The sequence below is a fragment of the Puntigrus tetrazona genome, chromosome 2 (assembly GCF_018831695.1).
Source record: "Puntigrus tetrazona isolate hp1 chromosome 2, ASM1883169v1, whole genome shotgun sequence".
NCBI classification, from domain to species: Eukaryota; Metazoa; Chordata; class Actinopteri; order Cypriniformes; family Cyprinidae; genus Puntigrus; species Puntigrus tetrazona.
The window spans coordinates 485,845-511,126 of NC_056700.1; the positions used below are offsets into that span (position 1 = coordinate 485,845).

The 25,282-nt window shown below is 35.7% G+C and overlaps 1 protein-coding gene across 1 annotated transcript in view; it reads right to left on the reverse strand.

The window, feature by feature from the left end:
* LOC122325042 (epidermal growth factor receptor-like) overlaps window positions 1–25,282 on the reverse strand; it is a 47,129-nt gene that overhangs the window by 17,249 nt on the left and 4,598 nt on the right. The window contains 6 exon segments of the mRNA XM_043219876.1: window positions 1–36; window positions 415–533; window positions 1,019–1,087; window positions 1,185–1,319; window positions 1,549–1,735; window positions 1,935–2,086. Coding sequence (XP_043075811.1) covers window positions 1–36; window positions 415–533; window positions 1,019–1,087; window positions 1,185–1,319; window positions 1,549–1,735; window positions 1,935–2,086 — 698 coding nt within the window.

A 25,282-nucleotide genomic window follows, 5' to 3' on the forward strand; every position in this document is an offset into this window, starting at 1 on the left:
CTTACATGTCCCCTCATCCTGGAAGTCCTTACAGGCCTACAGAACACACAAACAACATTTCCCATGAGCACACTAGTCTGATAGTATTTTTTATTGCCCTTGAGGTTACTTTTACTGCAGCTGTACACTTCACTGGTAATGAATGTTTGAATGTAACGCTGCAGGCATCCTTGGTACTGTTATTTAATCAAAATAAGTGTGTTTTTAACACATTTAAGCTGCTGTGAATTTCTCACATTTTGACTCAGATTACTGTCATTATTCACTCTAAACCAGTTTAGTTCATCATTATATCTAAACATTATGTCTACAGCTAAGCATGACTTCACTAACTGTATTTAGGCTTATATTCAGCATTCAGTATGTACTGAAAGATTAATGAGCAAACAAGTGAATTATTTGTTCGGATCTCACCAGGCAGTCGGTTGGTTTGGGTCCTGTGCAGCCAGCAGCACAATGTTCATTACAGCAGTCAATGGGTTTGGGCCCCTTACACCTCCCCGAACACTGCTCCGCGCAGATCACCTTAGTCACTAGATACAGTGAGAGAGAAATTTCACAGATCCTGACAGTACTATCTGTGTTTGCTAGAGTTGAGTACAGCAAAAACAATTCGATATTCTTCTGAAGAGTTTTCAAAACATTCCTATGGGGTCAAGTAGCGCTTTTTCAGCAGTTGTGAAATATAAGCCAAGGATCAACTTAATAAACTAAAGAGGCACATTAAAAACTACTCATAAAACAGAAATCTTAAAATGTTGCTGCAATGCAGTTTGTAGTTGGACTATGAATTGCTAAGCCAGGGTTAAATATAAACAGTATTAAACTTGAAAACATGCATGAAAATGTCACGTGTAAATGGCATAATTTTTAAATGTTATTTTTAATGTTTGCATATAGTATATAGTGCACCATCATTCATCAATTATAGGTGGTTATTTAAAATAATATGTAAACTGATTAAAAACTTTAAACTGATCAAAAATGATGTGATAAATAAATAAAAAAATGATCTTACTTTTTTGGCAGTTTTGGGGACCAGGGCCCCAACAGGAACCATTATAACAGCTCTTGTCACACTTTTTACCTGTGAGAGGTAAATTAAAACAAACGTATTCAAAATGCAAAATGAATTAGCACCATTTAATATACATGTAAAAAAAACAAACTTCTGAGGGACATACAGTATTGTGCTGAGCTTCGTTCCGGCTCTTTCATTTCCGGCTGGCTCTTCATGTTCAGAATGTCAGTCCACTGGATGGTCTCCACGTTACATAAAAAATCGTTACTGCCAAATTTTATTCCACCCTTCAGTATTTCTAGGAAAGGAAAACTGCAGTGTTTGAACAATGCTTTCCCGTATGACAAACTTCACAATTGAAACACAGGTCAATTGATATTTTCCAAATGATGAGAATGAATGAATTTCACTCCCTCTACAAAACAAATTAGGCGAAAGACCTAAATATAGGTCATTTAGGAGAATTTGTTATTTCCATTTATCAGGAAACACGCGCGCACAATGAACAGTGTTATATAACCACATACCAGTTAAGCTAGTCAGTGGCAACTGGTTCACGCCTTGTCTGATGCTGCTGTTGTAGTTCAGGAGGACAGATAAAGCGTATTTATCTTCATAAAGAGAGTGGCCACGGATGATGCGCAGATTCTCAAGAGGAATACTAGGAGCCGTGTTGATCCCAATAAGGACATAGCCACCGACTTCTTGGATGTTCTAAACATCAGGAACAAGAAGACAATATAGAATTAAACACAAAACTCTCTAAGCCTACAACAAAGAGTTAAACTAAACTGAGTTAAATTTCTAAACTGAACTTAGCAACATGATAAAAATATGGTGTAATGGATGACTTAAAAATACAACCAAAGACTAAGGTAACAGCAAAATCTCATTGAAAAAGCATATGTCGTACCCTGAGAAAGGACAAGTCGTGTTTTGCTGTCATATATGTGATTTCCAGGTTTTCCAGAACGACGGTGCAGTTGCTGTACATTTTTACCAGAATCTGATAATGGTCATCCACTGTTCCCAGAAGAGTCAGTTTGTTGTTTGCTCCCTGACACACTTAAACACACAGAGAAAAAAAAAAAGCCCAATTAAATCCATCCGAGGCCTTTATGGGAAAAACTACAATACCAGCAAAACCAACAGAAGCAAAAAAATGTATCTGGTGGTGATTAAGTTTTCATTAGTTTTGCAATTTGGTCAGCTGTTAAACCTCAGAAACAAAATACGTTTGAATATACTTTTGAACACATTGTAATCATTTCTGTTCATTCAGTATTAAAGAAAACCTGGGAAAGTTATTCAGCATGGATACATTGAAAGTAAAGACAAAAAATTTAGTTGAAAATAAATACTGTTCTTTTGTACTCTCTATTTACCAGAGAATCCTTCAATTTTTAAAAGATAAAAAATTCACACAACATGCTTATTCTGACTTGTATTATATTTTATTGTGTTGGAAATTATCCCTGACAAATGGGTGAAACTTAGGATACACACAAATTTTAAAAAAAGTAATTAATCTTTTAATGTGTTGTAAATAGATTTTTGTGATGAAAGTGCCTGACACTGAATGACATTTTAGTGGGTAAATATAGTCAATCAGGTGATAATGATAAACGATAATAAGAAAATCTGTGATATTGCAATTAATTCAATTAATTCAAACTAAACTTTTCTTTTTTGACAGAATTTAACTTCAAAAACATGGTTTACACACAAGCATTTTCAGAATTGATCAAATGTTTCTTGAGCACAAAGTCAGCGTTAGAATGATATTACAATATAAATCATTTAAAATTGTATTAATATTTCAGAATATTTTTATTGTATTTTGTCCAAATAAATGCACTAATAGTCTTAATTTTAAATAATACATTTAAAATAATAAAACTAATTAAATTCATATTCAGATCAATGGATCAAAGTTTTTTTTTTTTACACAGTTTAGCAACAGTTAAAGCCTTGAGTTTTCTTGTGCATTTCACATTTGTAAAATTTTCACCCATTTTGCAATGCAAACCTGTTCCAATTGCACAAATTACATGGGCTGCATGTAGACTGCAATTTTCAAGTTAAACCACAGGTCTAGGCTCTGGCCAAGCATTTTAAAAATCTTTATTACACACAAATAAAAGGCTAAAACGATTGCAATAAATTAAATGAGACTGCTGGAGTCGGCGCCAATCTGAGACATGTATGTGTCTTTGCAGCTAATGAACCAATTAGAATTCAGAGTAGGCGGGCGTTTATTTTAAGTGCTTTGAGTGGCAGTGAAAAGACTAAAGGTGAATAGTGCTCATGGCAAAAGCTCATATGAATGGAATCTTTCTCACACACTCATTTGGCAAAAAAACTACTTTATTTACTCAGTCTGTTCCAAATTGCTGCAGAGACCATTAAGATTCTGACTAAAATGCAAAAATAGAATTAAAGCCACTAAAACTGTAAGGTTTTAATGATTAGTGACAGAATTAGTCATCAGCAACTCCTATTTTGCACCACTAGATATCCCCAACGAGACAAACATCTTAGCAGTTTCCATTAATAAATGCATCAGACTGTGAAATTGTGAATAATTATATTATGGCATATGTAGTAATTAAGTTATTGTGTAACAAAAGACAGATCCAGTCATTTCAGCTTCACTTGATCAAATGCAAAGCACTGATTCGAAGGAAGTCAGCATTTCAAAATGTTAGATAAGACACAAAGTAACCTCAACGCAAAGACAAAACAATTAATCACAGTGAGCTTCTTGGTACAGTATCTTATTCTCTCAGTTTTAGTACATCAGTGTAGCTTTGAGAGCTAGCTATTTTTATTTCATATTTACTTTATGAGCTGCTCATGCGTAAAAGAGCGCAGTGCCATGCAGCACTCTGAAACACGAAGTGTATGTATTTATTTAAGTCAGTTTCAGCATTTGCGATTTGACAATCTCACTAAGCCATTATCGAGATTCAATGTAACTCAAACCGCAGTAAATGTGGGATCACTTGCAGCTAGTCTAAATATGGTTTGTGCTGACCACAATGTTTTTGTATGGTGAATTACTGGGTGCCATCAGAATTTGAGAGACGTTTAGAAACCAAACTGAATAATTTAGCATGCTGTTGGGCCTGTGAGGTCTTTGGTGCTGTGTTGATCCCCACAAGATAATGTGTGGTTGAAAGCATTGTTGTGTGGATGGCAGTTCAGACAACAGTGAGGCCGAACAACTCAACCAGTCACAGTTGCTTCTAGTTTTAGGATAAACTAGAGTCCAGTTTTAAAATGTATGTTGATGGTTTAGAGAAGCCAGCTTGAGACATGGAGGCCAGGTCTTGCAGAACAGAGATTTATAGTCACATAAGCGTCTGTCTCTATAAACACTGAATGGATGAACTGTACAACACAATTGTAGAATTCACTTCTCCAAGTTTTCTTAGCAAAACTCATAGTATTGTAGCTTTGATGAGGTGTTGGAGTAGGGGCAATAATCGTTGCAGTTAGGTTGTTGGGTCGCATTCTTTAACGTGTCTGGTCTTGAAGGAAAAGCTTAAAATTGTAAACAAGTCAGCGACAGAAGTCTCAAAAAGGTGTTTAAAAAGGCATTAAAGCATAAGGCATATTTGTTAAAATATAAGTTTTCCCAAATATGATAATTCCGTAATTTACTCAACCTCGTGCCATTCTTTCTTTTGCAGAACACAAAAGTGGATATTTTAAATGTTTTAACTATAATTGTCCATACAATGAAAATCAATGGGGTCCAAATTTGAATTGTATAGTCAATAAATATCTCCTTTTTTCTCACAAAAAGAAATTCATCCAGTTTTGGAACAACATGAGAGTGAGTAAGTGATAAACATTCCTATTGTTGGGTGTCTTATTTCTTTGAACAAATACATATCAACAATCTTCACTAGACATTAGATAACATATTTCTTGATTGTGTAAAACTTTCCAAGTGTGACACATTTCAAAACTAAAACTATGATTTTTTTTAATTACTTACAATATATCCTATAGTCATACCCTGTCTTCTTTCAGTTTAGTGCATTTGGTTTGCTGCACAGAAAAACTGATTCTTTTAGACAACAAAAGCTTCTTTTGTGTGTGATATTCAGTACCAACAAATGACAAATACCAACATGTTCTCGTTCCCACTTCCAGCTTGTCACATATGGATGCTTAGACAGGACTTCTTGGCATCGGGTATCCTTTAACCTTCATGTAAGGTGACCAACATGTAAGGCACACCATTAATTTTATTGAGAAACCTCTAGTGTCAATACGTAGATGCAAGGAACACTGTCATTAAAATATATATGGGGGAATAATGCTGTCATTATGATAAATATAACATTTATTTAAAAATGTAAAACATACCAAGTGTTCTGAGGGCAAATAATGTAATGTCAGGAACAAACCCAAAAGTGCAATTTTACAATTTTACAATTGCATGCAAATAATTCAATGGACTGTACAAGAAGTAATGTTGTACCCTTAAAAATACGCTAAAGGGGTGAAAAGGGTGACTCCAAGGGGTCCTGACCAAGAGTCCATGTGCGACGAGTTGGAAGTGAAGCAAATACATACTTCAAACTTGTTTAGAAGGATTTACAGTATACAGTATTTGCAAAGTGAATGTTCTATATCTCAGAGCAGTAGTTTACAAACTGTAGTTGAGTTTCCTCCACTGGGCCTCAAGAGGACTCCAGGTAGAAAAAACTGGGTAAAAGTACTAAGTAGTTCTGAAAAACAGTGCTTCTGTTATGAGGAACAGCTTAGTAGGAAAAACTGAGGATGAAAAAAACAGGTTCACTGTGCTCTCCTTTACACTTACTGCAATAAAAGTGTGTTTCATAGCCCAGAGAAAAGCCATCGGCCTACCGCCTACACACTTGACAAGATAAATTCATAAACAGAGCCTTAACGGTGTTATCTAGGACGGCCGATATGGAGCAACTCATTTCCTGCATTGGTCACGGGCAGATTGAAAGCTTTCTGAAGCAGATGACAGGTTGATTTTGCAGGATGTTGCACAAAACACATGACGTCCTAAAACCGTAGAATGCTTTCCATTCATCCAGACGTAACTGTAGCATGTGATGAAGAAATCATGGCCAGAGGTAGCCAACGTCAATGTTTCATCGTTAAATCTTGAGTTGCTTCGCTTCCTCCCTCTGGCCGAGTGCAATGACAGTAAAGGTAAGGTGTGGCTGTACCTAGGCTGGCTGTAAGTATACTGTTCTTGTCCAGGTATGACGTAACTGTGTGAGTGTTTCTTATTGCCGCTGGCTGTAGGTGTGTTGAAATCATAATGTACATTCCCATGCACTCATACTACAGGTTTAACACCAAGAACCTGAGTCATGTAAAACTTGTTGCAAAATACAAAAGAAAAAGCAATTTACTGTCTGGTCACGCCTTTTAAATGCTCTTTCTTCAAAAGGGTGTGAGCGTATTTGGTTTCTTTAGCATGTTACTACAAAATTATCCGGAAAAGGCTTGAAAAAAGGTTGGGGTGGTTACTATGACCAGTTGGTTCCTGCTTTGAGATTCTAACCAACCCAACGTCCACCCCAAGAGAGTGCAAGAGTGTTCATGTACAGGTTTTCAAGGGCCAGTGTGAATAAATCTAGATTTTAATTCAAAGATTATTTTTTTGCATCCAAAGTGAAGCGATCAACACTGTCATGCAGTGTATGTTTTATTCATACTTAAAGCCAGAGTGTGCTCTCAAGATCAAAACTCACAGAAGTGATAACTGCTGTACCAGGAAATACCTAATATGGACAAAGATATCCAGCTACTTCTGTAGCTGTGCTAAATAAAAAGATCAAACATTTAGACTGATAAACTTACTGAAAACAATGTTTTTGCAGTGATCTGCAGGTTATTAATAAATGAACAAAGCATAGGAATGATGAAGGTTAATTGACATAGCACTATAAAACATAGGGACTATAAAATATATTTCATGCCTTTGTCCGTGATAAAAAAAATTTACTTTTAGAATTGTTATTAGGTAAATATAGGAAAAAATAACATACAATGCATTAGATTTGTTATGGACCTGCAGTGTATTAGATTCTTAGCAAATTAAAAGAAATAAGAAAAAAATATTTTTTCGATTATTTGTAAAACCTTTTAGACTACAGAATGCATGCATAGACTAAATAGATCAAATAATTTCAACTAAAACCATTTCCAAGACAACATAAAATAAGAAGAGATCGTTTTCCCCTCATAGGACGCAGTGTCATTACCTGGAATGAAATAATCTATTTAAGTCATGTAATGGAGTTAAAAGAAAATAAAACCACAGTTATAAGGAAACAGCAATGCTAACCGATTTCCTACACAATTAAATTAGCCATTATTTATTCCTTGGAACTAGGCACCTATTATATTAATACAAAACATCTTGTTTTAAAGAACGTTTTTTATCTTTTTTTGTTGTTGTAGCATTCAACTGCACATTCTTAGGTATTAGAATTAGAATTATCAATCGATTTTTTATTTGTTTTCTTGATAACTGCAATTTAGATTTAGCATTAATTTAAGTGATTATTTCTCCCATTTCTCCTAATGAATTACTGTATAGCATCAAGTTTATCCCCACTTTGGCTGAAAGCTTTTTCTGGAAGATTGATGGTGCGAAAGAGAACATATGTTTTTATCTCACAAGGATAAAGGCAGATGTTTTTGTAAAGTAATTTTGATGTCTCTGAATCATCCATCTTATATCTAGAGCTCAAGGCTTTAGGTTTAAAGAGCAGTTTAAACCCCTCAGGACCACTATCCTTTTTAATGAGGAAAATAAAGCTTTTCCTCAGCTCTTCCTGTGCATTAAGCCCACACTTCCCTCCCCTGCTAGGACAGAATTGTTTGAGGCTCAGCAGAGGAGGTGTGTTCCGCTGCATATGGTGCAATGTAAACAAAGATACCATCGCAACACAATGAAGGATTCTCAGGGTGTGGATGACAATAATGTATTCTGGGTCTTTGAAGCTCAATTCTGGATTCCTAACTGGGATTGGCTCCAATGAATGCAATGAGTGGGATACCGACTTAAAACTGTGGAGATGTGGGGGTGTTCCAGATCAGGGACTTGAGGAACACACAGGAAGAAGATGGAACAAACAGAGACACACATCCACACAAAAAACACCACCACTACTTGAAAAAGTGGATGGCAATAAAACAGAGAAAAAGGAAAAAAAAAAAAGTCCTTCTGACATTTCAGGAAGTTCCTTGTATGGGGTCAGTCATTGCGTTACTCCAAACCCAGATGCTATAGTGGCCTCCGGGGAGGGCAGAGAGAGCTAGAAAGGGTGGATTGGAGAGGGAACTGCGAAGAAAGACACGTGTTTGAACCAAGCCAGATGCAAAACACCCACAGAAGAGCTATGTATTTTATTTCACAGAATGTACTTTAAATGCATTATTGGCTTTACTAGCAGAAAGCGATACTGTGTTGACTTTATTACACCCGCTGTAAAGCTTCCTCCTCAGTTGCGTATGAGTATGTAGGCAAACAATACGCTTAACACTTGCTCAGCAGTTTGAAACTTCCATACATTTTTCATTCAACAAACTGCTTTTCTACAACAAGTAAAATAGTGTGATAAAAACAGTGTGAATAACTACTGTCACTGCATTAAATATTTGGTTTTGCCTGATGTGATCACTTTTCCGATGACCCATTTTCACTGTTTTTATTTAAAGGAATAGTTCAACCAAAAATGAAAATTACCCTATATTTTACTTACCCTAAAGCCATCGACCATGACTTTCTTGAGTTTTTAAAAATGTATCCTGGTTCTTTATCCTGGGAGTAAAATATCAGAATTTTTTATTTTTGGGTGAACTATTCCTTTAAATATTTCAGCAATGAATAATGTGCAATTTAAATGTTTGTATCCAAGCTAGTTGCGTATGTGGATTATTATATTAAATAGATTCATTAATTGATTATTAAATTAAACTTTATTTTGGATTTTTGGATTTTCTGCTTTAATTTCAGTTTTAGTGTTTCATTAAAAAAAAAAAGTGCAATGTCAAACTTGTCTCTCATTCTCCGTTTCATATTTACTTTGGCAAGCTGATCTCACAAGAAAAGTATTTCATGAAATTTGATATTTTTTATGATTTGAAAATGTACTATTTAAAAAAAAACTATGATCCTGAAGCCCTAAACCTAACATTCTGTTCTGGGCATAAGTAGGTGGTACAAAAATGGACAAATGAGTATGAATTCCAACAATTAAAATTAAAATCAGTTATTGTTACAGAATTGTTATTCACCCCAATTATCCTTTAATTTAAAAAAAAAAAACTAAAAAACTTTCTTTTGTGATAGAAACACTTCTCATTTCTCAATTATTCTTAGATATAGTTTGTCATTAAAGCTCTATTTACTAAACACTATAATTGTTTTAAAATATAAGTTTAAAAGGCATTTTGGCTTGAAAATCTAAAGTTTCAAAGTAACTTCCCCAGCATTGAAGTTTCACCATGTTTTAAGTAGCAGAATGCCACGTTTCTGACTTGAAAAAAATATCTTACACAAGAGATAAAAGTTAGGAATCTGATGGACTCTGTGTTCTTAGACATTGTTGTGTTTGGGTAATCAATTTAATCATATGAGAGAACGTCATTCATCTCGCAAAGCATCACATTTTTTTTTATTCGAAAACTCCTGAGAGAGACAAATAAGGACCTAAACTGAGGCAAATGTTTATCTCTCTTGGAAAGCACTCCCTAACAACTCGGTGTACATCTCCAGTTACACTTTGCAAATCTTTGACTTTGTTTATCCTGAGGCCCAGGGCTGGAATGCCAGAGAAAAGGACCTTTTGAGCACCTAGTCGTAACGTTAGCAAAACATTAGCACGCTAGCATTTCACTTTTTCCTTTTGGATCAAGTTGCGGTGAGATCACGTCTGATCACCATTTCTAACTTGGTGGTTTTTGTTCTATTATTTGCAATAACCTTTTAAACCACTAATGCGAAATGTTTGGATGCTACCCCATTAGAAACGCATAATCAGTTGAACATTATTACTTGCATTAGGAGCCTAAAATGGTGCTGAACATTCATCTTCTGCTGACCGTGAGAACAAAACGTGCCCATTCATGACGCTCAGATCCGTTACCCATTGAGTTGCTAATGTGACCACTGGTGCCCACACAGTCATGGGCTTTATTCATCATTTTGGAAGAAGAACCAGAGGGAGCCAAGAGCTAATTCATTTCAATAGTTGTCTTCTTCTTGTCCACAGATTTGATTTGTTTTTTTGTGATATATTCTTCTCAGAAAATAAACACTGTGTCTGTGTTTTTATTGTAACAAAAGACGCACTGTTCTCAATGGTGTCAAGCTAAGATCATTGACTGACTTATGACCTCTTTTGTTGCTGTATATATGACCGGTTATGAGTTGAAAGAAAGTTCTATCCTAATCCAGACAGTAGTTCATTCCAAATTGTATATGAAACCCAACATTAGTGTTCGAAAGGGCATAATTATGCCATCAAGCCTGTCATAACCCTATAACATCAGATGACTAGGCAGATTTGAGAAAGACATTATATTTTAATACAGCAAGAAACTAGCCAGGGAGGTCAGCATGTTTTTGACTTCAAAGTGAACTTCCAGAAAATGTGTCATGTCAAGTAAGTAAAGAAAACGGTTTTCTGAGGTTGAGTCAAATCCCTGGCTAGTTTTTGTCCTTATTTCTAGGAAGGTGAGGTAATGCTCAGTAATGAATGTGCTAAATCTTAAGCTCACACTTATTGTTCCAACTCTAAACCAGAAACATACTCTATGAAAGTATACACTTCGTGTGCAGTTTGTGCTTTAATGTGGTTGTCTTCAGTTAGCTTCAGATATCTGTGCCATTAAACCGATTGTGCTATCATTAAAGTAGCTAACTTTAAACAAGTCGACAGTTTGATTAACTTTAACTAACCTTTTAGCAAGATTCTTATCAAACTGTTCCTCTGATTCCAAAATTTCCCTTGCACCACATACTGAACATTTTTCAAATGCAATATAAAATTGTATTTTTGAGTGTTTAATTGATTAAGGTTTCAAATGTTTTTTTTTTTTAAAAAGCTGCATTTAATGTTTAAAAATACAACCAAACAGTAATATTGTGAAATATTTTTGAAAATGTAATTTACTCTAGGGATGTTTTCAGCATCTTTACTCCAGTCTTCAGTATTACACAATACTTCAGAAATCTTTCTGATATACTGCTTTGTGCTCAGGAAATATTTTTATTATTATCAATGCTGAAAATAGTTGTGCTGTTTAAGATTTTTGTGGAATCATCTTAAAAAATATTTATTGTGTGAATTTATTGTTACATAGTTTTTAAAAGGCATTCGAACTTACACACACACACACACACACACACACACACCCCTTATACTTACTACAGGAAATACAGGAGCTTGCAAGAGCTAAGAGAAAGTGAACTGGCAACATGGGCAAAGTTTCCACCACTATGCAATAAAAGAGTCTACTACTCATTTGCTGAGTAACCCACACATTTCACATATCATTTCCAGCCGGAAAGAGGCAGCTGCAATTCGGGAATCCCCTGTTGCCCTGAACATTCCCGAATTTTTCTTTTTCCACAAACTACAGAGCAGCACAATGAATCTCAGAGGTGACAGTTAACCACCAACTTCAGATGTTTCTTTAGGACTCAAACATGAAACAGCTCGCTAATCAGGCTTATTTGTGAACATCAATATGTATTTGTACGAATATGTTTAATCTGCCGCCCTAACAACCAAGATTTTGTATCATTTTAACAGATGTTCAGGCTCACAGAACAGACGACGATGTTTTTGATTATGGGTATGCGAGTGACCGAGAGGACGGAGCTCTGATTTAAAGAGTGCGAGTGCACTGGAGCACAGGGATGAGTTTCCTATGTGCTGCTCCCAACCATTACTTATCATTTACTCATTGTAACATTCCGCATTTCACATCATGGCACACATGGTTTTGTTCACGCAGATTAAGGATGACTCCCTTCCAGATGCTTATGACCAAGAGAGACTACTCGCGCTAACAGTGAAGACTATGTTTCACAATAGCAAAAAGGGTCTTGGTGTATTTTTGCCTTTGCTAGAACTGTGACCAATCAGATTTTTACTCTGAAATCCAAAGGGGTTTAGATGATACATTATGAAATCACGTTTAAAATGCAGATTACGTGCCAAAAACATGACAAATCTCAGGAAATCTACGGAAATGAGAGCAAGACCCAGTCAAAAAATAATGACCGCTTTATCATTTCACATTTTGCAGATATCTTCTTTTAGTACCGAAACTCATCTGGAGTTCACCATTAGCTTTGCAACAGTCATCTTTTCCATTGAAAACAAGGCATGGGCCAAGACAGAGTTCTCAAAACAATGGCACTATTTGTTTAAAACTACAATCACATCCTCAAGCGAGTTGTTTTAAGCCCACCCCCTCACTCTAAACTCAAAAGGGTCCAGCAGCCTGCCCCGTATCACTCAACTGGGCATTGAAGTTGGCTCGGAATAAACTTGCATTGAGATCAATTCTAGACAAGTTGCTTTGAAACGTCCAGGCTTCCAATAGAGCAAAGAAACATGAGACGATGTGTTGAGATGAAGACAATACATGAGACTGAAGAGAAATCATATTGTCAAAATCTTTGAGGTTTGAAGAACGTTCAACTGTGTAATCTAATCTAAAACCAGGCATGATGTCTCATGATGAATACGATGTGAGATTAGTCTGTAAGGTTTAATATTTTTATTCGTAAGTATAGCGATGCCTCATCTGTCTCTTTCAGATATAGCCACAAATTAACTTTCCAGAATGTTTTACTTCACTGTTTCTCACAGGTGAAATGATCTTTCTTGACCCTACCCAATCCAAATCAAAAACAAAAGAACAAAAAAAAACCCAAAAACATTCTGCTGAAAAAAAAATCACAATGATTCCACTATTTCTTGGTGGCCTGCCCTAAGTTGTCTAAAACTTTGCGATGAATCGCAACATAGGATATTCATCATTTGTAGCATTTAAATGCATAAAAATAAAAATACAATCAATTTATAACAATGCTATTTTGGTACTTAATAGAAATAAATAATTTTGAATTAAAATGTAAAACTAAATCGAAATAATAATGCCATAACATAAAATAATAGTTATATGTTTTTTTAGTTAATAGTTTTTATGTTTTTACAACAAAATAATTATTAAATAGAAAAATAACCAACAAACATAAAATAAAAATAAAAACAAATATACATAATAATAAACAGAAATACATAGAAATACTGAGTCCCACTTCATATTAGGTGGCCTTAATTATATAAATAAAATAAAAATGATTGATTGATTGATTGATTAATTACAATGTACTTAAATCAAAAATTATTACAATGTATTTATTGTGTTTCTACTGTATTGTAAAATGCTCCTGCTGCTATTGATGTGATGGTATTGAGGTAAGGTTCTGGCAGGGTGGTTGTATTGGTAGGTTTAAGGGTGGGTTCAAGTGTAAGGGATGGGTCAATAGTGTAATTATACATGTGAAATAATTACTGATTTAATTACATGAAGGCATTTTTAAAGATACAGGCTAAGTACACAATATTTTACATTCATTTTACATTCAACCTAACTATATAGGCCACCTAATATAAAGTGGGGAAAAGTGGGGAATTTTTGTTTGTAAATATTTAAAATACTTATTAATAATAAAAAAAACTCACTTAAACATTGCTTATATATATTATATTTGCTGAACCGATTATCGGTCCACAATCCTTTCAGAATGTCTTGGCCCATCATTGTTAGCACATGAATGCACAAGGGATTTTCTTGTTTGTTTTTACGAACCAAGTGATAAGTTCAAATTATTTTCTGCCGTAATCAATAGCGTGTCACAGATGATGTTAATTGAATTCAAAGCGTTCCTCTTCTGGTTACTTTAAAAAGTCTCCAAAATATCATTCACACTTGAAAAAGAAAACAAACTGTTTATTATTAGTTACAAAATGTGTTTATTATTTCTCTAAATATAATTCATCTCTAATTGAATGTCTAAGTTGCTCGCAACATAAAATCAATTGAATCATTTTCTTGTTTATTTACATTGATGGTTTTCAGCGGCACAAGCAAAGAATGCTCACTTGTCGTAACCAGATTACATCAGTGAAGCCTTCAGGACAGATGTTCAACCGGCTGCAGATGCAGTGATATGTCCTGTGAAAAATGCTTCATGTTTCCACTGAAGTTATAAGATCTCAGACACCAAGTTCCTACAGTGCACCGTGACCCTTCTTTCTATCCAGAACGCTGACGCAAATACACTCCAACATGGACCAAAATACTACTCTGGATGACTTGCTTTCAGATGTGCATGATGTTAGCAAATAGGGAGGTGTAAAACCAGATGATCGAGCACCTTGCGGGTTTACATCAAAGATCACACACAGCTGGTGGACACATGAAAATCCACATGTAACAAGAAATTGAATTTATGACTAAACCTAATTTACACCTTGTACAACAAACTAGAACATTCTTCAAGACTGAACAAAGGGGCATTTTATAAATGTTCTGATTGTTGTGTGAAGGTTATGTATATGCAAAATGTAGTCTAGAAAGACAAGTTATGGGAAGGTTTATGAGATATAATCTTGCCAACAACCAAATAATATGTATTGTACAGTATGGCTCAACAGAGTAAGATTAAAGGGTTACTCCGCCCCAAAATGACTGTCTTAGTGACTGCTAATTAATGTATAAATCCAATAAAATCTGCTCACGATAATGGTGAAAAACTGTTTAACGGTATAACTCCATCATTAAGTATTATATAGTTCACAGTCTTTGTAGCATGTTTCAGCAATTCATTTCTAAATGCATTGACAAAATGACAAAATTTACATTTTGGGGTGAAGTAAGACCACACTGTAAATGTGAGATTCCAAATGCACATTTTTGAACGTTTAAAATCAAGAAAATGTCTAACAGAAAATCGAGAATAAATATTTCAATATTAAATGCAGAAATAGAAGTAAAATTGCGACTCTGAGCTTGTTTTTGGTGAATAGAATAGAATCGTATAAAATTGTTAAATTTAAAAAAAAAAGCATTTTCACTAGTGGAACTTATTGCATTTTGGTCAGCTGGCTTTAAAATCCTTATACAGCTGAGAGTTCTGCTGGCATTGTAAAGGGCCTTGGAATATGGTCATCGCCTGCCTCAAATTCCTCTCATAGCTTTGGCTAGCCACTACGAAAACAGCCTTTCTCGCATGCATGACCTCTTGACCCGTTAAATATTGTGAATCCTCTAATCCCGGAGTTATGAGCATATGATTAGATTTGCCAATGGATGAAAATGTTAGTAAAACTAAAACAAGATTTTTAAATTAAATGTTTAAGGATTCCTTTTTAGAATCGGCCTGATGCGAAAAATTAAATACATAAAACATTTCCCCTGCACCAGTCAGGGAGTTAATCTTGCACTTGGACAAATTCCAAGCTTATCTCTAAGGAGATTTTATCAGTGTCCCGGAGAGCCTCTGCACCTATCACTAAAAGCGATATAGCTGGATTGCTTCGCTCTGAGGCGTGTAACATCCTTCTGAGCTGTTCTGATGTCTACAACTTTCTTGGTGCTGGAAATACCCCTGAGCAGCGGGAGTGGATTCATTCATTTAATTAAAAACTTTTCTGAACGCGGTATGACAGTATGCAGCATCACTGGCTTGTGACTAATCCACTCCACTCAAAAACCTAGTGAGCAGCCATCTAGACGTTTAAAAGGTATCAATACAGGCAGTTACAAAAGATAAAAATACGGGACCGTATTTTATCACTGTATTATATAATTAGTATTAGCTGTTACTATCAATAACATCATCTCAAATCACCAAAGATGACATACGTTAGTTGAAGCCTATTTATTAAAGTATGGATAAAAATATCTTTAGTAGACTATTTGTATCCAATATAATAATTATGCTTATTACGTTATTACATTTTTATTTTTCAACATGCTAAAGTTGAGTTTAAAAAAGTACCTTTTGTTGAAGTAATATACTATAACAATACAATTAAATTCAAAGTGAATGCAATAATTTTGGACACTTAATTGCATGCTATATATTAATTAAATGAAAACAAAGTATACTTCAAATGTATAGAAACTGTACTATGCACTACATAAGCGTCTACAGCACAATGCAATTTCCAAATTTCACTTTATTTCACTTAGGCTGCACCCTTAGAATGCAGGTGTCTATATAGGGAACAGATAGCAAGACAGAGCAGAAGTGTGAGTGACATTAATCTTTTTTATTATTCATCGGCTTCCTGCATTTTTACACAGCTTACTTCAACTTCGTTTATCACACGCAGAGTAAACATGACTTATGAGGAAATGCAGTACAATTCCTCACAAACAGCACTGCACCTTAGGGCCTGGCGGTTTTGAGACACAGTCTGTGTGTCAACCTAGAGTACAATGCAGTGTTTCATACACTCCTCTCAACACTTAGCTAAAGAAATACCTTTCTTTTCGTGAAATTTCACAAAATGTAACTTCTATTACTGTTACTGAAGTGTTGCTTTGGTTCGGATGTCAACCGTCAAGAAAAAGGCTTAATACCTTTTCAGGACTGTTAACAGGTCCTGTCTTGTTCAAGCCGGCTAGAACACCTGCAGTTTACCGGCAAGCAAATTAGACTATGGAATATCAAGGAGGATTTTTACTTCTATAAAGACTATAAAGGCCTAGTTTATTGTTAAAAAGAAACTACACAAGAAGACCTGGTCATTCATAATTGAAAATACGGGGCCCATTTTACTTGTGAAATGTGAACAGGATCTTTTTCTTGGCAGCTTGCCACTATTTAGTTGTTAACCTGTATTATTCGGAACACTGAAGTCTTTGCTTCATTGTGAGCCACCTGACTTTTCTAAAGGCAAATTATAAAATACCACGGAATGGCAGCCAAAAACACTCCCACAGCAAAAGAACTTTCAAAAATAGGTTCAATAGTAATGCAATGTTTTAGAAAGTCCTCAGACATTAGGCTTTAGACAAAGCAATGTGCTAAAACCACTAAAAACCACTTAGCAACCGCGTGACAGGACAAACTGTTGTTGAAGTGGGCAAGTACCACAGTTTTTTTTAAAATGTAATTGTTTTTCTCCAAATGTGCCGTAAGGATGACATATCTTCGTATATGTCAAAACATGGAAACAAGTTAGCATTTTAGCACTTCTAACACCATAGTCCCAAAGTCAATGGGTCCTTTGTATAGCTTTTGGTTAAATGTCTGAAACTAGAACTGTGTTTTACATCCAAAAATGAAAACATTAATTACTCATCCTCATTTTGTTCTAAATCCGTAAGATGTTCAGAAGACATATCAAGATATTTCTGATGAAATCTGAGAGGTTTCCGACCCTCTAAACAGCAACACAACTCACACTACCTTTCTGGGCCTTGAAATTCCATTCCATTAAAAATACCTTAATTTGTGTTCTCAAAATTAACAAAGGTCTTACGGGTTTGAAGGCCATAAGAGTGAGTAATTAATGAGAAAATTACATTTTTTGGTGAACTACCCAATTAATTGTTTACTTGCTAGTCCACTTTAACAGTTTCCTTGTGTTTAGAATTTTACCACTGAAAACTATTCTAACTTTATTGTATGTTTTTTAGGATTTTAAAAGACTGAAATTTTATTGATAGCCTATTTACTTCTGGTGATTTCGTAAAAGTGGAGTTTTATTATAAACATTATCATGATAAACAAAAGGTACAAAAATCCTACATTTATTTTTTAGAAAGCAGGTTGCTTACATATTAGCCTACCAACTAAAATAAAAAACACAACAACAACAACAGCAATACTGCAGTGCTCTATTAAAGAACCAAAGAAAAATCAAAACAAACATAGAAGATAGAAGATATGAGCTGTATGACCACAGATGTGGCCGTTATCAATGTTACACTGCCAGTTTGAAATGAAATTATCTCATTTAATTAAACTAATGATGCACTGCGAACTGCACAACTCGCATCTTTTCATTAGTAGAGCTTCCAAACAGGACATCTGCTAACATAATCACTGCATGTGCTTTTGTAAAATACAGAAAATCCACAGAATGATTCAGCTTCCTGCTCTCCTCAACACAGCATTAGGTGACTTACTCTGACTCTGTACATGACTCTAACGTTTATTAATTTAGTGGATTATTGTGTTTCAAGAGGAATAGTGAGACAGGATAATAATCTTCCTTTACCGCAGCATTTACTGTAAAAGAGAGTAATATTGTAAGCGAAGTCATGTGTATACAAAGCATTATGCTGCCAACAATGGCGGTAAAGCCTGTTTCAAAGTCAATGCTAAATCATCGAATAAAGGTTCTTTTGTGCTACCTGCGCTTGTCCCCATGGAAACGACAATGTACTCAAACTTGTTCCTGGACTCACTTGTGAGGGCGAATGTTTCTCTTTCTGCACTTTCTCTATTTGTCATGTCCCATCCGTCTCACAGTCACATTTTCAGACGCCGTAATCATGTCTTCAGTATTCAGGGTAAACCTCTGTACACACATCTCAAGAAGGAAATATGTTAATTTACCACTAAAAAGAATTTTAACACACAGGATTCCAACTCTTTTAGCCCTAAAGTGGTACTTCACAAGAATCTCATTTCATGTAACGGTGAAATAATTACATTTACAGTCGCTAATGTTTCCCCACACACTATGGCATGCATTGCCTCAGAAGTCATTATGAAGAGTTGCTGTTCTGCTTGAAGGATGTTGCCCAAATTAACCGATGAAAGAGTAAAAGTGGGGCGTCTAGAATTAGATCCACTTCAAATCAACACATGCTGTGAGGCCTTGTAGGCGAGACATAGTCTTGCTTTGGCACTACCATAACGCACCTCTAGACCAAACAAACACAGTCTGACTAAAAACACTTGTCCTCGTGATATAGAAGAAATCGGGAGATAAGGTCTGTACATACCAAATCAGCAAGCTATAATAACATAAGTCGAAAATGTTCAAGAGTAGGGTGGATATGGAGCAACTTGACAGATCCTGGTACACAATAAATGAGCCATACGCTTGTTTTTGTTGCAATAATACATGAATTTCATTCTTTTCAAGAGCATTCGTGTGAAAACATGCCTGTGGAGATTTCCGTGTCAGGTTTTGTAGGAGCTTCTAACATCCGTACATTTGAGAAGGCTTAGCCAAAAAGCCTTTGGCAAAGTTAGTAAACAACACAGCGATCGCATATATGGATATGTCAAGACGGAGACGTGCTGCGCAGTGATGAATTAGTTACGTTGTACTAAACAGTAGGAGACTTCAGTGAACTAAAAGAGAGTAAATAGGAAAGAATGAAAGAGAGGAAAAAGTTCAGCTGTTCTCACAAGCCTCAGCGGCAGAAAGCCTAGGGCTGGGAAAACCACATCCAGCAAGACCTACATCCTAGATGCATATCACGGCAGTTCCTATGAGACGTGCAGTTTCAGCAGTTAACTGAAATAGGATGCATTTGTGTCAAATGACATGTTCTTGATGTCTGAGATACATGACAATGAATTATGATTGCGATGCAAAACATATAAACATATACATATTAATCAACTTACTTAATTAACAATGGTATATTTACCATTGTGTGCTGAGAATGCATTGATTTCAAGAAAATTCCCATGTTAAATAACATAACTCAATATAATAAATACAAGCACATCTGTGAAATGCTAACGGTTACCATAGAAAATTATTTTAACACAATTTTCATGCACATGCACAAATGTAAAAAGTGTTGGAACAATAATGAAAAGTATATATATTATTTGACTGTGTGACTAAAATTAGTTTTTCTTACATTATAACTTTGCAATAAAGGCTAAAAGTGTTTTGACATATTTTTAAAGAAACAAATATTCAAGAGAACAGCTACAGTGTGAAGAAGAAAGCCGGAAAAACAAACAAATTTGATGCTGCACAATTCACCATGAGTAGTCTTTTAAAAGACATAAAGCAGACTTTGTCTTAAAAAGACTTATCACAGTGGGGTCCTGAGTTTAAATTTAGCCCAGGTCATGGTCTGACTCTATTGCCTCTCGTACTTCCTCCACTTTCCTGTCAGTTTTCCACTATGACCTATATAATAAAGACTTAAGTTGCGTTAAATGAATTAAAACAATGTTTTTGTCTTCAAATGTGTTTGTATTCTGCCTCATTAGCCGTTCACCTGTGAGCAACAATACACTAAACAAAGCATGTAAACAAAGATATCCATTACAATTCACTTCACACACGTCTATATTTTCACATCATGTCCTATACGGTGTACTCACAATAGACGTGTGTAGAGGGAGTGTCACTGATAGCCGTATCACCTATCCCAGGGCATCTGTGGCCTGTTCGGATCAAGTGCTATTTTGAAACATGATCGTCCAAGAAGACGCAGAAGGTTATTGCGAGCTTGAATGTTTCACTTTGGCTGAGAGAGATTTCCTTACAAGCTCTGCCTTAAATGGAATGTTTTATGAACGCAAGTTATAAATTATGGTTTGAAAAGTCACTCAGATGTGGTCAGGTTTGGAAGAGGAGAGTCAAAATGGTTGCCGTTGTTTAATAGGCATAAACGTCTTTTTTGACGTCTGACAAGTTTAGTCAGCAATACACTCGCTACACGCAGCCCAGCAGACATGATGAGTTTTCAATTGGATGTTTTGAGGAGTAGTCTAGGACAAAAGTTCATTCCAGACTTCAAAATGGGCCACTGTCAACCACAGAATGTGGTACAGGTTCAATAAACGTTGCATTGTTATGTTAGTGTGCATTTTAGCATATGCGCGTCAGGAGCTGCTGGCCTAGAACTGTCATCCTGTTTCTTAATGTTTTCCTTTACGTCCCCCTCACCCCTTTTAAGGTTTGCTAAATATACACTCCATGGAATAATAAATGGAAACAGCACTTGAACAAGAACAAGCACCTGAACATCTAAGCAGTCTAAAAAACCTATTCCACATCCTCCCAGATCATCTGTCTAATATACATACAGCAGTCACAAAACACCAGTAACGAGGGGTCCATCCTCAGCAGCGTTATATTGCGATCAGACAACTGGCACTGTTTGATCAAATAATGAAGTCAAATATTTGAGTAACTGTTTGACGCTTTAGATGGGACTGACTCTGTTTGCTGTGTTTTTTTCCGTCTGTCAAAATCCTGTACAGTGTGTTCCCTGCAATATTACACCTCAGTGATTTCCAATAGTGAACGAAAATATAGCCACCAATGACTGTCAGTGTGACGCACCACACAGTCAATATTGCCATGCTGCTTCTTTGTCTAGTACTTTATCCAAAACGGCCTACATGCATACAAAGACGAGTATGTTTTTCATTTTGAATTCTATGTGTGTGCTTGTGCATCAATGTGTAATTAGTTTGGTTTTATTAATATAGCTCATTTAAAAAAAAAACAACCATGGTTGGCCAAAGTGCTTCGCAATCTCCGGATTATGAAAATATGAACATTCATATGAAAATAATTTTTAATATGAATTTAACATTATTACAAAGACAATTCTAAAAACTTAAAAACGCTTGAACATTTTCTACCTTGGACACTGACCATAAGTAAAAAGACATACATACAGTATATTCACAAATACATATACATATATATTAACATTTTCTATTGGGCAATTAAATGTGATGAGAAATCCTGTGGGATCTGCACAAACTGCATCTTCTCACATGGAGCCACACCCTAATGAGATGTCAAGAATGAAAAGGAAAGTTTATTTTTTCCAGCCTGAATTCCAAGGTCTCTTTCCACCATAATGGCTGACTTGATAATGGAAATGCTTTAAACTCCATGAGGTCCAGGTGCAATGCACCATTTCCGAACAAATTCATGAGTTTCCAAACATAGTCTTCCCATGATCTGGCAAACGTCACAGAACTAGCTTGAGAATTAACATGCTTATTAAAGAAAGAAAGAAAGAAAGAAAGAAAGAAAGAAAGAAAGACCTTTCGTCACAGGTAATCACAGCATTTAGCTATAAACAGATTTTGGCTATTTCAGACTCAAGCCTTGTCACTGCAATCAGCATACAAATCGAACTGTCGGAGCTGCCACACGACTGTGAATGACAAAGGAACTCAAAGAACATGACACTTCTGTCACATAGCTTATTCCATGATAGCAGTCGTATGGAGAAACGTTCAAAAACTGCAGTCTGCCTGAAGAAAACCCTCATTGTTCTCTGCCAAAGAGAGAGAGAGAGAGAGAGAGAGAGAGCGAGAGAGCCACTCCAGCAAATGAGGCACTGACTTCTTCGCCAGTTTTAGGTAACTGCTCAACAGTTTATCAAAGCAGGAGGTCCGTCTTTTTTCAGCGAACTCATTTGACTTTCTCTGCAGCTCTTGAAACTCCAACAGCTTCAGCAGATGTGGTTCTGGGAAGGCCAATCACAGGGGAGAGGCATCAAGACCCAGAAACAACCAGCCTTCGCATGCTACAGGCCCCTTAGTAACGGACCATTTTTACAATCGCACTCACGGGAATTTAATATGGAGCTATGAGTGGGCTCTGGTAACTCATCTTGAAAGAGCGTTCAGAACGGATGATAAAAACTTAGTCGAGGTGGAGGAGGAAGTATGCAGGTATTAAAGGCAGGAAATTGATGCGGGCATCAGGTTTTGCTGAGAGAAATCACAGCCGGTCATCTGCAAAACCAATCACGAGGTCATGCAAAGCGTGTGCAAACAGTGTGGGAGCTCGATGACAGATGAGAACAATGAGACAGCAAATCAGAATGGAGAAGAAATCGTGAGGTTTCAAGGTGTTTTGCATATCATCACCTCACTTTATAGTGTAAACAATCACGTCGAAATCGAAAGAAATGTAAACAATATTAAAACAAAAACTCACGGTGTCAAGCATGTTTATTTAGTGGGTAGATACTTGTGTTAATGGGATTTGCAAAAACAATCATTTGTAGGCAGCGAGCAAAGCTCTTGCAAACAAAACAAGAAATCACAATTGAGAAAAGACTGTGATTGTGGGGCTCAAAAATAAGGACTGCTGATGGCCCAGGGCCAGTGTGAAAGACACTTGGGACAGTTGATGGGTTTGTCACTGGCTTGCTGTGGCGACATGGAATGTTTATCAACTGCACATGTTTTTATGCCTTGCCAATCTAAGTGATTATAGAGCATTGAAATGAACATGACAACATTGAGTCTTCGTGTCTTCATGCGCTTAAATGAGCAAATACACCTGGCCTAATTGCACATTTTGGAGATTTTAGAACACACACATATAGAGCCACGTTTCATGCAATGCGCATACCCCGAATTGAGCTTCTTTATGAATACAAATACAAATACAGACAAAAGTATGTCAAAATTCCTGTCCTGGCACATACAGTATCACAAAAACAGTCTGACTATATTTGAAACTTGCATTATATTTTAAAGTAACCACAACAAAATTACCAGCTGCTCTAGCTGTCCTTATTGCTCATCAAAAGAAAGAAAATAAATTTTCTTGCCAAGCTTTAACAATTATTATATATGTTATTTATACAGTGAAAATGCAATGATTTTTTATATTTGATTATTACATTTTTTTACCTGAACACTTACCAACCTAAAAAAACTAAACAATTCTTTAATTTAAATCTATGTTCTACTTCTTTATTTGTGTTGTTGCTTGCAATTTGTTCTTATTTACTGACCGTTCAATTGTCTGTAATAAGGCTTGAACTTTATATTTGTTAGGTTTTGCTGTGGTATTGAAGTCGGAATTGAGAATTGTATCGTTTAACTCTAAAATATCTCAAATGTAATGTTAATGTGAAATACAAGATAACACGGCTCAGAAACAATGATCTTTTTTTTTTTTCCTGGACTGAGATTTCTGATTGTCAATGATAATACATCTCTGGATAAATAAAAATCCGTTTGTTGTATCAAATGTAAACTAAATCTAACTTCAATGATTTACTGTATAGTTGCATTTTGATAGTGTTCTTCCTTAGGTAGGTATCTGTCATGTCGATGTTTTTATATAGACTACATATTATTTTATAATATTTTATAAATGCTACACCACTTTAATGTTGTCAGGTTATAGGACTGTCTTGTTGTTGTTTTCCACGCCCCATGTGCTCTGTGTGTGCCCTACTTTCCAAAGACATGACAAATGTAGCCAATATGATCAGTAATTAAAAATAATAATCTTACATACAATCATAAAATGTTAGTGAGAAAGTAAAACTAATGACGTACACTGACTTCCTACTTATGAGTTTTGTTTTAATTAACAGAATTAACTTATTGTCACAAAAATGGCGAATTGTCTAAATGGCGAAAGAATTTTTGTGTGAATTAGCTCATCCGTCTTGCCATTTTTGGTTTTAAAACCAGTAATTTAGGCCTTTATGACTTTTAAGTCTACAGTGTGTTTGGCACTACAATGAACTGGACCGTACGAAACAAAGAAAACAAATAAAATGAACATCAGAATACATGGCTTACCTTTTGTCATTATAACTAAAATAATTACTTCACATGGAAAATAGCACATTATCTACTTGTGTGTTAAAGTTAAGAGTTGTGTTTTCTAACAGTCACTTGGATGAGAGTGGCGCTCGAATGATGTTAAAGTTTTTCTTGTACTTTTCTGTGACGTGAAGAGTTTTGAATTAGTCAAAGCTCAGGGAAATGGTGGAAAGTTTCCTGTCAGCTCAAGCTCTGGTGTCGTAAGCATCATGCTCTACCTGTTGAACTACAGGAAAGCTGTAGGCTCAAAGCATTCCTTTGCGATGATTTTTATTTGGTGAGGAGATGTTATTTAGCCCCCAGAGTACAAGGCTTAAAGAGAGCGAGAGAAAGAGAGCTGTCATTGCTATTAAAGCTGCATGACACTAGAAAACCAGTGCCAAAACTATTCCCATGCCAATTAACTGACCAAGATGTTCCAGTTGATCCAACTGCATATGTTATTTACATTTATCCTTATTTGGCAGAAGACGTGATGAAATGATGCCTGACTGTTTAACGTAACTGTCCTCCGTCTTGGACCGTCTAGAGGCGGGGGAGGAAGGTAATGGGAAAGAAGAGCAGTATCACATCTCAAATTCAACTCACAATTAGGGGAAAACAGGGTTGATGTATTTCCCAAGATC